The 12770-nt window shown below is 46.9% G+C and overlaps 1 protein-coding gene across 6 annotated transcripts in view; it reads left to right on the plus strand.

The window, feature by feature from the left end:
* Positions 1-353: 353 nt before the first annotated feature.
* Positions 354-12770, plus strand: part of plekhg7 (pleckstrin homology domain containing, family G (with RhoGef domain) member 7) — a 96736-nt gene continuing 84319 nt past the window's right edge. For 3 of the 6 annotated variants that reach the window (XM_072562335.1, XM_072562340.1, XM_072562338.1), the window contains exon 1: positions 355-483. Coding sequence is in view for 1 of the 6 variants with exons in the window: in XM_072562342.1 (XP_072418443.1) it covers positions 499-501 (3 nt within the window). In the remaining 5 variants the exon portion in view is untranslated. Of the gene's footprint in view, positions 502-12770 lie in introns of all 6 variants that reach the window. The other 3 variants (XM_072562341.1, XM_072562336.1, XM_072562342.1) reach the window with 3 other exon arrangements.

A 12770-nucleotide genomic window follows, 5' to 3' on the forward strand; every position in this document is an offset into this window, starting at 1 on the left:
TATAACAAAGAGAAAATCATACTGGTCTATCCAGTTTTCTTTTGGCAAGGAAATTTTGAAAAAGTCAATTGAGGTTAGTCTCATATAGTGAACCTTTTGGGTCTGATGTAAATAATGCAATTCTTACTCTAACCTGGGGGCTCCAAGCAGCCTTGTTGCTATTAAGCTACTGGGCATAGAAGCAGATTAAGAGCAAGGGTTTACCTGGAGAGGGTGTCAGCTCCTCTCCACAACCTTTTTGTGGTGGCTGCTGCCACTTTGGAGCAGGTAAGCACGTTGAGCTGCATTTGCCAAACCTCCCTCTGTTAGTCCCTCCCTGTCTCAGACCTGGCTCCACCCTCCAAACTCTCTCAGAGGAAGCTGAAAAGAATCGGAGCCGGAGTCAGGAGCAAGCAGGCAACATCTCGGTCCCTTCACAGAACCAGAACAGGACAGCAGCTGCTGAAACGTGTGGACTGACCTGCTGAACCTTCCCGTCACAAGGTGCATTTTTATTTTATGGTAAAAAAAACACACATTTTTTGTGTTCAGACAGGTTAGGGAGGCGTTGGGGTGATGTGATTTTTAAAAAGTATTGTTGTCAGTTGCGGGTTCATTTGAAAAGCAGTCATATACTGTCAAGTTGGCAGGAGAGCTGAGCTAATGCCAACTGAACAGCAGCGGCGGCCAATGTGGGTCAGATTTCCATTATTCAGGTGGTGTTATTAGCTAGGTCCAGAGATTAGCACCAAGGCTTAAGCGAAATACACAGGCATTATTTAAGCAGTCAGTTCTAGCTGTTCTGGCCCTTCTTGTGGGGTAAAGCCCACAATCCAGACATTTGACTAAAAACTCATTTTGAGGCTTGAAAGATGCCATCACCCCTCAGTGTGAGAGCAGGGGATCAGGGCAACATGTTTAATCCTCAGGGATTCCTCCCTTTAGCACTGCCTCTTTTGGAGCAGGAATCAGGCGGTCGGTTCGAGCACATTTGCTCCCTCCTTTAAGAAAAGGAGGAGAGTTTAAAGGTGCCTCACAGCTTATGACAGTCGACGAGTGTTCCATGGCAGCCATATTGGTGTCTGGAGTTGGGTGACCCTAGAATCTGATCTCACTACCCCTCTGGGTGGGGGGGTGCATTGACCCATAATTTGGGAAAGCCCTGATCTGAGCTGACACTTGGGACAGTACAGAGGGAGCACTGTACTGTCTGAAGAGCCGAGGGCTCCTCTGCCATCCCTTAATATCACTGTAAAGAAGAACATGGCAGTTCTACTGACATATCCTGCCCGTCTCTTAACCAACATGCCCCAGTGCCGCTCGTGAGAGCTTGCTGTGTGCAAATTGCCTGGCGTATTTCTTCAATAAAGCAGTGGTCGCACTTCAAAAGTACCTTGGCAGTATAACATTTTGGAACAGGCCAATGTAATGAAAGGTTCTATGTAAATGCAAGGTTTTAATTTCTCTGAGTACCAGGGAAGGGTTGCTGAAGGGCTCATTCCTTTCAGTGAAAAAATATGCTTTCCACATAAAGAATTTATAAATTAGTATCTACAAAAGGTTCTGGACAGTTTTGTACATTCGTTACAGAGAGGAAAAACGATCAACAATATGGAATTTGACATTCCTCGGAACTGTTGCAAAAACAAAAGCATTTTCTACTCATGCAGAAAGCTATTTACATTCATTTTGAGGCAACAATGTGTCTGAAAGCTTAAAGGACTCTCGTTATACTTTGGCAGAAAGACCTCAGACAGTGATCTTTCCCCATTGTGCCTTGGCAGCATCTGCCCCAAGCTTCAGTGCATCCCTAGCACGTAGTCTAGACCTTGGAATGTGCCAACACTCGGTCAGGGTCAACTCCTTGTTCTGGAAGACCAACAAGTTTCAGGAAAACCAAAGAGCGTCTTTCGCTGAGTTGATGGTCCTCCAGGCGCAGTCGATCTTTGTCTCGGGGAACAGACCATACAGCACAAACTCCTGCGTCACGGAGCTGCTCGGATCGAACCTCGACAAAAACCACTGCATTTCTCTCCAGACTTTCTTTGCAAAGACACATTGCAGAAGGCGATGTGTGACAGTCTCTTTGCCAGCACAACCGCTTTGAGGGCAGCATGTGGCGGTGCACAGAGACTGGATGTGCGTGAAGGATCTGATTGGCAGCGACCTGCTCACCACCAGCCAAGCTGAAGGGATCGTTCCCAGTGACTATCTGCACTTTTGATCAATTAGTTTCTTGGTTCATTGCACACTGTCCAACTGAAGACAATGCCCTGACACAATTTGGTTAGAGCAAATGTAAAAATATCGATTGCTGTTCGACTGTGCATTGAAGCTCCCTTCACAAATGCCTTTTGTCCCAGCAACATTGCACTGTACAAGCCAGAGGGTTTTGTATCCCAAACAAAAAGTACAAAAAAGGAACTTGGTACTAATTTGACTGATATTTTAGGGATAGTTTTTATCAGAAACCAGTCTGCCCAGTGTAAAGATTTTTCAAGTAGTTCCAAAGAACTTTTTTTGTCATAATGCCTGTGGTTATATTTCTGTATGCAACAGTTGTCATCTCTGTGTTTATGAAGGAAATATTCTAGCAGTGATGAATCATTATGCAGAGTACGTCTAGATGGTGGGCTGGATTTTACAGTCCCCTGCTGGCATGTCTGAAAGTGGGTGGAGGGATGTTTAAGGTGTCGCGCATGGCCTGTCCACCTTCCACTGAGCAATGGACAATTAAGTGCCTAATTCTGTTTCCACTTCTACCTTACCCACCAAAGATGGCACACAGGCAGCTTGTCAACTTTTACAAGTGAGTGTTGGTGTCGGGCTGAGGGAAGGGGGACATTGTTGGCGTACCATCTTAAGTTAATAATCTCCTTTTGGCCCACTCTCCCATTCTCTATAACCAAGCCCCTTGCTCCCTTCATTGGCATCTGCCAACTAGACCCTGCCAGCGCAACTGAACCTACCTTGACCGTCCGGCTCATACACTACACCGTTCAACATTGGGGGCTGCTGGGACTTTAAGGCTGCTGGCCAATCAGATTGAATAGTTCTTGACTAGTTGGTCAAGCAGCCTTTTCCTCTACCCCATCTATGCATTTTCTCCTCACAGAGCTTGACTGTCAGCTCTCCGAGGTGGGACACCCTTTCAAAATGGGAGCAGATGTCTGGATTGTAGACGATGAACACGGCTCTCAGACTGATACCACTATGTGCTTTTTGGTGAGCAGACATTTCAGTTAGGGCTTGAGGAATACCGTGCCCTGGGAATTCTGGCCAATCTGTGGCTTCCACAGTCACACCAGCTGTCAACAAGCTTACCAGTGATATCCTTGCCTGCGCTTCCTGTCGGATTTACTGTTGGAGAATCTAAACTCAAGGAATTGGGATTACCAACTCTCCTGGAGTCCTGGTTGACCGCTGAAGAGAAAAGGCAACTGTCAGCCAGTAAATCCTTTCAGTAAGAGTGGGTGGGTCTCCTGGTCAGCCATTTTTTAAAAATTGGGAAAATATGCTTTATTTCCTTATAGACATACACAGTTACTGAAGCACTTCTGTACAGTCTTGGCAACAAACATTGGAATTTGGCATTCCCTGCAGTTCCAAAAAAAAAACTCAAGGCATTTCTTACTTAGGAAGGACAATGCTTATAAACATTGAGGCACCGAGAGGGTCTGATAACAGAATGGACCCTCATTACACTTTGGCAGAAAGACCTTAGATGGTGGTCTTTCCCCACTATGTGTTGGCAGCAGCTGCGTCCCACAAGGTTTAGTGGGTCCCTCAGCAGCACGTAGTCCTGGACCTTGGAATGTGCCAGTCTCCAACACTCGGTCAGGGTCAACTCTTTACACTGGAAAACCAACAAGTGTCAGGTAGACCAAAGAGCGTCTTTCATTGAGTTGACGGTCCTCCTGTCGCAGTTGATCTTTGTCTCGGTGTATGTCCTGGGGTTCAGGACAAAAATGACCAACCATCTCCGGACTTTGACCGATGAGTGTGAACCAATCTAATGGAAGCCGTTGGTCACCAATGCCCTCTTCAAACATGAGTACCTGGAGAGAGAGAGAGAGAGAGAGAGACGATGCAGGCATTGCCAGTGGCGCTGCCTGTTCTAACCATCCCCCATCCCCCGTTCTGCCAGACCAGCAAAAGTTGTTTAAACTAGCTGGTATGAAAACAGTAGCACCTGAATGGAACTCCTGCCTTCAGATTTTTCTCTGAGGTGGCCACGTGCAATCTAAATTAGAGCAAAGAACTGCAGATGCTGGAAATCTGAAACAGAAACAGAAAGTGCTGGAGAAACCTAGCAGGTTTGGCATCATCTGTGGAGAGTGAAACAGAGTTAACGTTGCGAGTCCAGTGGTCCTTCTTCAGAACCCTGTCGAAATGCCCCGATGAAGGGCTGATGTCCGAAATGTCGATTCTCCTGCTCCTTAGGTGCTGCCTGACCTGCTGTGCTTTTCCAGCACCACACTCTTGACTCTGATCTCCAGCATCTGCAGTCCTCACTCTCTCCTTGTAAATTCAGTCAGGCGGGTCAGTTTGCACTGCATCATTGGGCGGGGGAGGGAATGGCTTTGCTTCTGTGGAAATTGTTTGTTCACATCAGGATGTTAACAGAGAACCAGCAAATAATTATGGTTTATACAGTTGGAAGCTTAACTTTAGCACTGACCTGCCAAGGATTTAGCATTGCAGTCTTACCCTACAGATAAATTAGAATAGAAACAGCTTGTGAGCATCTGTTAAAATATAACAATGACAGAGCTATAGGAAAGATGTTGTTAAACCTGACAGGGTTCGGAAAGGCTTTACTGTAGAAGAATGGTGCCAGGGTTGGAATGTTTGAGCTACAGGGAGAGGCTGAACAGGCTGGAGCTGTTTTCCCTGGAGCAACGGAGGCTGAGGGGTTGACCTTATAGAAGTTTATAAAATCATGAAGGACATGGATAGGATAAATAGACAAGGTCTTTTCCCTGGGGCCATGGAGTCCAGAACTAGAGGGCATAGGTTTAGGGTGAGAGGGGATAGATTTAAAAAGGACCTAAGGGGCAACTTTTCACACAGAGGGTGGTACGTGTATGGAATGAGCTGCCAGAGGATGTGGTGGAGGCTGGTACAATTGCAACATATAAAAGGCATCTGGATGAGTATATGAATGGGAAGGGTTCAGAGGGATATGGGCCAAGTGCTAGCAAATAGGACTAGATTAATGTAGGATATCCGGTTGGCGTGGACGAGTTGTATCAAGGGCCTGTTTCCCAGCTGTATATCTCTATGACCATATATATGTTAATTTGTTCAATTTTGTTTTGTACTTGGACCATTTATTGTCAAAAACAATGTGTGATGGATTAAAAGCCAGACACTGACAAGGGTCCCATCAGTTATCCATAGCTGTCTTGTGGAAGTATTGGGTCTGTGGTAGAAAGGTTGTCACATCAGTTGTGTTGTTCATGAGGAATACTGACAAGCACCTTGGGTTAATTCTGTTTTAACGTGCTGATATATAGTCAGTGTGAGTGAATCAGGAGCTGTTATTAATGGAAGTCAATATTGAGAAAGGTGTAAAATGTTGATTACTATCAATCATTTTGCAATTTTGCACACCATTCGAGTAAGACTCTTCTACAGGGAGAAAGTGAGGATGGCAGATGCTGGAGATCAGAGTCAAAGAGTGTGGTGCTGGAAAAGCACAGCGGGTCAGGCAGCATGCGAGGAGCAGGAGAGTCTATATTTCGAGCATATCTAGAGCTTATCATATTTCCTGATGAAGACCTTATGCTCGAAATGTTGATTCTCCTGCTCCTCAGATGCTGCCCAACTTGCTGTACTTTTCCAGCACCACACTCTTCAACTAAGCCACTTCACCAACCTAGTTTAGATGTGTCAGACGATGAGTCAGTTGTTAACACTCTTGCCTCCAAGTCACACGATCCTGGTTTGAGACCCACTTCAGGGCTTCAGCACTAAGATCAATGCTGACACTCCACATGTACTTGTCACACGTAGTGAGATACAGTGAAAAGTGTTGTCTTGTATGCTATACAGGCAGATCGTACCATACAAAGTGCACCAGGGTAGCAGAACAGAGTGCAAAATTTAGTGTTACAGCCCAGCGAAGGTGGAGAGAGAGAGATCAGAATTAACATTTAGAGGTCTGTTCAAAAGTCTGATAACAGCGGGGAAGAAGCTCTTCTTCAATCTCTTTGTACGTTTTTCCAAGCTTTGATATTTTCTGCCCGACAGGAGAAGTTGGAAGAGAGTATAACCCAGGGTTGCAGAGGTCTTTGATCATGTTGGTTGCTGAGCCAGTCGGAAGTATAGATGGTGTCAATGGATGGAAGGTTGGTTTGTCTGATGGACTGAGCTGTGTTCAGGACTCTCTGTAATTTATTTCGGTTTTAAGAAGAGCAGTTGCCATACCAAGCTGTGATGCATCCAGATGGGATGCTTTCTATGCTGCCTTAATGAACGTTGGTAAGGGTCCCTTGTGGACGTGCTGAATTTCCTTAGACCAACGTCTGAACTGACTACTTGGATGGATGCCATAAAAATCTACAGCACAGTCAAAGGTCCTTTGGCCCATTATATCCCCACTGGTCAAAAACAACCACCTAACTATTTTAATCCCATTTTCCAGCTCCTGGCCAATAGCCTTTTGTATGCCTTGACATAAGAAATGCACCTTTAAATACTTGAATGTTTTGATGGTTTCTGCCTCTCCCACCTTTACTGACAGTGAGTTCCAGATTCCCACCAGCCTCTGAGTGAGCAAGCCTTTCCTCACATCTCCTCTAAACCTCCTGCCCCTTTCCTTAAATCTATGTCTCTTGGTCATTGATCCCTCCATCAAGGGAGAGTTTTCTTCCCATCCCAAGCTATCTATCTCAATCATGCCCCCTTTGGGGCAGCATGGTGGCTCAGTGGTTAGCACTGCTGCCTCACAGCACCAGGGTCCCAGGTTCGATTCCAGACTCAGGCGACTGTCTGTGTGGAGTTTGCACATTCTCCCTATGTCTGTGTGGGTTTCCTCCGGGTGCTCCGGTTTCCTCCCACAGTCCAAAGATGTGCAGGTTAAGTGGATTGGCCATGCTAAATTGCCTATAGTATTTAGTCCATTAGTCAGAGGGAAATGGGTCTGGGTGGGTTAGTCTTCGGAGGGTCATTGTGGACTTGTTGGGCCAAAGGGCCTGTTTCTATGTTGTAGGGAATGTAATCTAATCTCAATCTCCTCTGCCAAAACCCCAGTCTGTCCAATCTCTCTTCAGAGCTGAAACTCTCCAGCCCTGGCAAACCTCCTCTGCACCCTCTCCAGTGTTATCACATTCGTGGGCGGCACGGTGTCACAGAGGTTAGCACTGCTGCCTCACAGCGCCAGAGATCCGGGTTCAATTCTCCACCTCAGGCAACTCTCTGTGTGGAGTTTGCACATTCTCCCCGTGTCTGCGTGGGTTTCGTCCGGGTGCCCCGGTTTCCTCCCACTGTCCAAAAATGTGCAGGTCAGGTGAATTGGCCATATTAAATTGCCCGTAGTGTTAGGTGAAGGGGTAAATGTAGGGGAATGGGTCTGGGCGGGTTGCTCTTCAGAGGGTCGGTGTGGACTTGTTGGGCCGAAGGGCCTGTTTCCACACTGTAAGTAATCTAATTTAATCTAATTTAATCCCTGTCAAATACACCATGACATTATCTGATTCCAGGGAAGAAGGAGGTATCACATATATGTAAATTGGTATAATGGGTAAGTTTTAGAGGTGAAAAGGTGAAATGCCTCATTCGTTTCTCTCTGGGCAGTGAATCCCTATTCTCCTCTAGAGTCGGCATACAGCTTCAGCAAGTAATCAGGAAGGCAAATGGAATGGTAGTCTTTAGGCAAGGAGAATGGAGCATCAAATTCTTGCTCCCTTGGTATAGAGCATTAGTGAGACCTCCCCTGAAATACTGTATCCAGGTTTGATCACCTTGCTTCAGGAGAGATTTATATACATCAGAAACCACTGGGGGAAGCTTCACTCCTGGGATGAGGAAAGGTTGGGCCATGACTCATGGAGCGCAGAAGAATGAGAGGTGATCTTACTGAAACACAGGATGCTGAAAGGATAGATACTGAGAGGATGCTTCCTGTTGTGGCAATGTCTAGGACTGGAGGGCCCAGTTTCAAAATAAGGAGGAAAGCCATACAAGGAGGAAACAGAAATTGCTGGAAAAGCTCGGCAGCATCTATGAAGAGAAACCAGAGTCAACATTTCAGGTCCCGTGACCCTTCCTTGGAAACGTTTTGTTTCTGATTTACAGCATCCACAGTTCTTTTCATTTTTCATCCAAGGAGGAATTTTGTCTCTCAGGCGATCGTCCGTCTTTGGAATTCTCTTGCCCGGAGAGCAGTGGAGGCTGGATTATTGACTATGTTCAAGGTGGGGGGGGGGTTTAGGCAGATTATTGATCGACAAGTGAGTGAAAGTTTATGGGGCGGGGGATGGGCAGGCAGGAAAATGGAAAATGGATCCATCATGATCTCATTGAATAATGCAGCAGGCATAAGGGGCTGAATGCTCTCTATCCACTCCTTTTTATTATTGTTCTTATCAAGGCCAGCTGTATAGGTCCTTAAATTGCTGGAAATAGAATTTGGATTGGGGGGAGTAATGTAATTGTTAATCAATGAAGAGGTTTTTATCCCATGTAGTTTTGACCAAGAGCTACATGCTGAACGATATCACAACCACCTGATGAAAGAGCAGAGCTCCGAAAGCTAGTGCTTCCAATTAAATCTGGACTATAATCTGGTGTTGTGTGATTTTTAACTTTGTACACCCCAGTCCAACACCGGCATCCCCAAATCATGAATGGTATCTCTGTTTGACTTGTGCAGGCCGAAAGCAGACTGCTGTTCAGTTAGGAGAACAGTTTTGCGTTTCACATTGTACCTGCAGGTGAGAATGCTGAGGCATAGTTTACCAACTACAGGTTTCACAGTCTGTGTGCAGGGAGAGGAGTGGCACATTTAATGCTTTAATCATGGAAGCAGAATAGAGAAAGTGTATTGTTTCACACTGTTAATTTACCCATTTCATTTAAACACTGCAATCACTGTTGGAGTCTGCATTGCAATCTGACAGTGTGGACACTCAGTTGATTTGTTGAGGATGCATTATTAACATGCTGGCATTCAGCACATTTCAACAGCCAGGTTTAGAGTGGGGGGCTTCTGCTGGAATCATTGATCTGGTTATTTCACTAGATAATAGAATCATAAAGCACGGAAACAGACTCTTTGGTCCAACCAGTCCATGCCATCCATAACCTCAAATTAAACCAGTCCTACCTGCCTGCGATTGGCCCATATTCTCCAAACATTTCTTATTCATGTACTTACCTCAATGTCTTTTAAACTTTGTAACTACCTGCATCCACCACTTCCTTTGGAAGTTCATTCCACACATGAATCACTCTGTGTGTTTAATCTAAATGTCTGACAGCGTAAACTCGACCTGAGGCAAGGTTTACTTTAAAGATGCATGGCTGAGAGTCAATGTGAGATGTTTTTGACAATCAACTTGTCATTCAGGAGTGTGCTGAAATTTGAGAACCGAAGTTGTGAAATTTAGGTACATTTGGGTACATATGTTCTATGTTCTATGTTCTATTTCCACAACTTGTGGGAAACTGGACAGACTGGAATTAATCACCTCAGATACAAGTTAAGAGGAGATTCAGTTATGGATCTCACAATCCAGCCAGGTCTAGTACATAAGGTGGAACCTCCCTGGCATTGGCACCTGAGCTGCTAACTAGACTCTAAAGGGTTAAGTCTGTCTGCTAATAAGACAATATATATCATCACAGGAAGTGATGCAATGTGATGATCTTGCTCCCTCTTTCTTGCAGCCTTGTGGCAAGAAGAAGCTACGATGGGATGTTTCTTAAATAACAAATATCTCAAGTAGGAACAGGGATGATGTGAGCCTGTATGTGACAGTGGCCAAAGGTGTCTTGTAGTTGTTTGGATGCTCTGAGGAACACTTATTGGGTAGACACAGGACTTCTATCCCTCACTAGTGGTATTATTGCTGGCCTGTTAATCCCGAGACCCAGGTACGAATGGAATCGGCTAACCTTGCCTGGTCTCACCTACATGTGACCCAGGAACCTCAGCAATGTGGTTGACTCTTAACTCTCCTCTGGGCAGTTAGGGATGGACAATCAATGCTGTCTAGCCAGTGATGCCCTCACCCCACTTGACAGGACGCGCCCTCAGATAGTTTTCTGACTGTCTGCCAGTTTTGGAGTCCTGGCAGTGCTGGGAGAGGTGGTCACTGCTGGCATCGTAAACAGTGCCAATTTCGAAATGCCAGGATGAGGTGGATTTAGGGAGTCTTGCACAGGAACTGCAAGAGGGAGTGCAGGGGCTGGGGAATGTCCTTGGGAGGCTGGGTGAATGGGATGGAATTGGGTTCAAGAGAGCAGGGAGTAGCTGAAATGGAGTGTCTGATAGGTTGGGGGTCCTCCATCAGAAAAGGGGCACGTGAGGGAGACTTGCCGTGCCCAATTTTCCAACCAGAGGGTTTGTGTGGGGTCAACTTGACAGGTATTAAACCTTCCCCCCAAGTAAGACAGAAAATAGGAGCAGGAATAGGCCATTCAGCCCTTTGGGTCTGTTCCACCATTCAATCTGATCACAGCTAATCACACAACTTAGTCCCCTCTTCCTGTTTTCTCCCCATACCTGTTGATCCCTTTAGCCCCAAGAACTATCTCCAATGTTGTCATTCTGGCCTCAAAATTGCCTCTGGCCAGGAAGTGGTACTTATGCAGCCATTAATTGGGGCCCTCAGTTAGGGTGAAGGCAAGATGGCTGCCAGGGATCTTGCCCACTTCACACACAGTTTCCAGCAAACCAGCGGCAGGCAGGTCCGTGGCCACCTGGGGATTTTTACAGGCCTCACCTTTTGGGATTTGCAGGCAGCGCAGAGTGTTTACGGAGGCTCCCTGTCCATCTGCCAGTTCTAGTGGCCCCCTCCCCCTCACCTCCAATCCTGACCTCAGCTGCATGAAGGTAGGTGAGGTGTGCCCTGCTCCCTCTGCTGCTTGGATGTCGAGGACCATTGGGTGACACGGCCATATAGCATGGACACTGGCCAGGAAGTGGGCACATATCCGAGCCCCGGGAACTGTCATCGGGAGGTTGACAGTGAATTGCCCAGACATTCCTGAAGGATTGGCACTCCTAGTGACACCGAGGACAGTAGTAACTTTGACCATCTATGACCACTGATGTAATCTCTGAGCTGTGAGGAGTAAGAACAGCTGAAGAAGTGGGCCTTGGAAGAAAGGCAGGAGAGAGAAAGGTGGAATTGTACAGCACAGAAGAAGACCCTTCAGTCCAACTCATCCATGCTTACCAGAACTAAACTAATCCAGTCCCATTTTCCAATATTGGGCCCATATCTCTCTAAATTGAGAGTGTGGTGCTGGAAAAGCACAGCAGGTCAGGCAGCATCCGAGGAGCAGGAGAATCAACGTTTTGGGCATAAGCCGTTCATCAAGAATGAGGCTTGGGGGCCGAGGGGGCTGAGAGATAAATGGGAGGGGGGTGGAACTGGCGAGAAGATAGCTGAGAGTGCAATAGCTGAATGGAGGTGGGGGAGAAGGTGATAGGTTGGAGAAGATGGTGGTGAGGATAGATGGGAAAGACTATGGACAGGTCAAGAGGGCAGTGCTGAGTTGGAAGCTTTGGACTGGAATAAGGTGGGGGGAGGGGAACTGAGGAAACTGGTGAAATTCACATTGATCCCGTGTGGTTGCAGGGCCCCAAGGTGGAAGATGAGGCGTTCTTCCTCCAGGTGTCAGATGGTTAGGTTTTGGAGATGACCATTTTGGACACCTCCCTCCCCTTCCTGGACCTCTTCATCTCCATTTCCGGTGACTGACTAACCACAGACATCTACTACAAACCCACTCATTCCCACAGCTACCTGGACTACACCTCCTCCCATCCTGCCTCCTGTAAAAAAGCTATCCATTATTCCCAATTCCTCCACCTCCACTGCATCTATTCCCAGGATGACCAGTTCCACCATAGAAAATCCCAGATGGCCTCCTTCTCCAAAGACCACAATTTCCCTTCCCACATGGTCGACGATGCAGTCCAGTGCATTTCCTCCACTTCCTGTACCTCTGCACTTGAACTCCACCCCACCAACTGCAACATGGACAGAACCCCCACCCTGGTCCTCACCTTCCACCCCACCAACCTCCGGATACATTGTATCGTCCTCTGCTACCGACAAACAGACACCACCACAAAGGATATATTTCCCTTCCCACTTCTATCAGCATTTCAGAGAGACTATTCCCTCCATGGTTCTCTTGTCAGGTCAATGCCACCCCACTCCTGGCAACTTCCCCAGCCAACGCAGAAAGGGCAAAACCTGTGCCCACACCTCCCCCCTCACCTCCATCCTTCCACATTTGACAGAAATTTACCTGTAATTCCACACCTGTCATCTACTGTATCTGTTGCACCCAATGTGGTCTCCTCTACATCGGGGAGACAGGATACCAACTTGTGGATTGGTTCAGAGAATATCTCTGGGACACCCGCACCCACCAACCCCACCACCCCGTGGCTGAACACTTTAACTCCCCCTCCCACTCCACCAATGACATGCAGGTCCTGGGTCTCCTCCATCGGCAAACCCTTACCACCCGATGCCTGGAAGAAGAATAGCTCATCTTCACCTTGACACCCCCCACCCACATGGAATCAATGTGGATTTCACCAC

This window comes from Chiloscyllium punctatum, chromosome 44 (assembly GCF_047496795.1).
Source record: "Chiloscyllium punctatum isolate Juve2018m chromosome 44, sChiPun1.3, whole genome shotgun sequence".
NCBI lineage: Eukaryota > Metazoa > Chordata > Chondrichthyes > Orectolobiformes > Hemiscylliidae > Chiloscyllium > Chiloscyllium punctatum.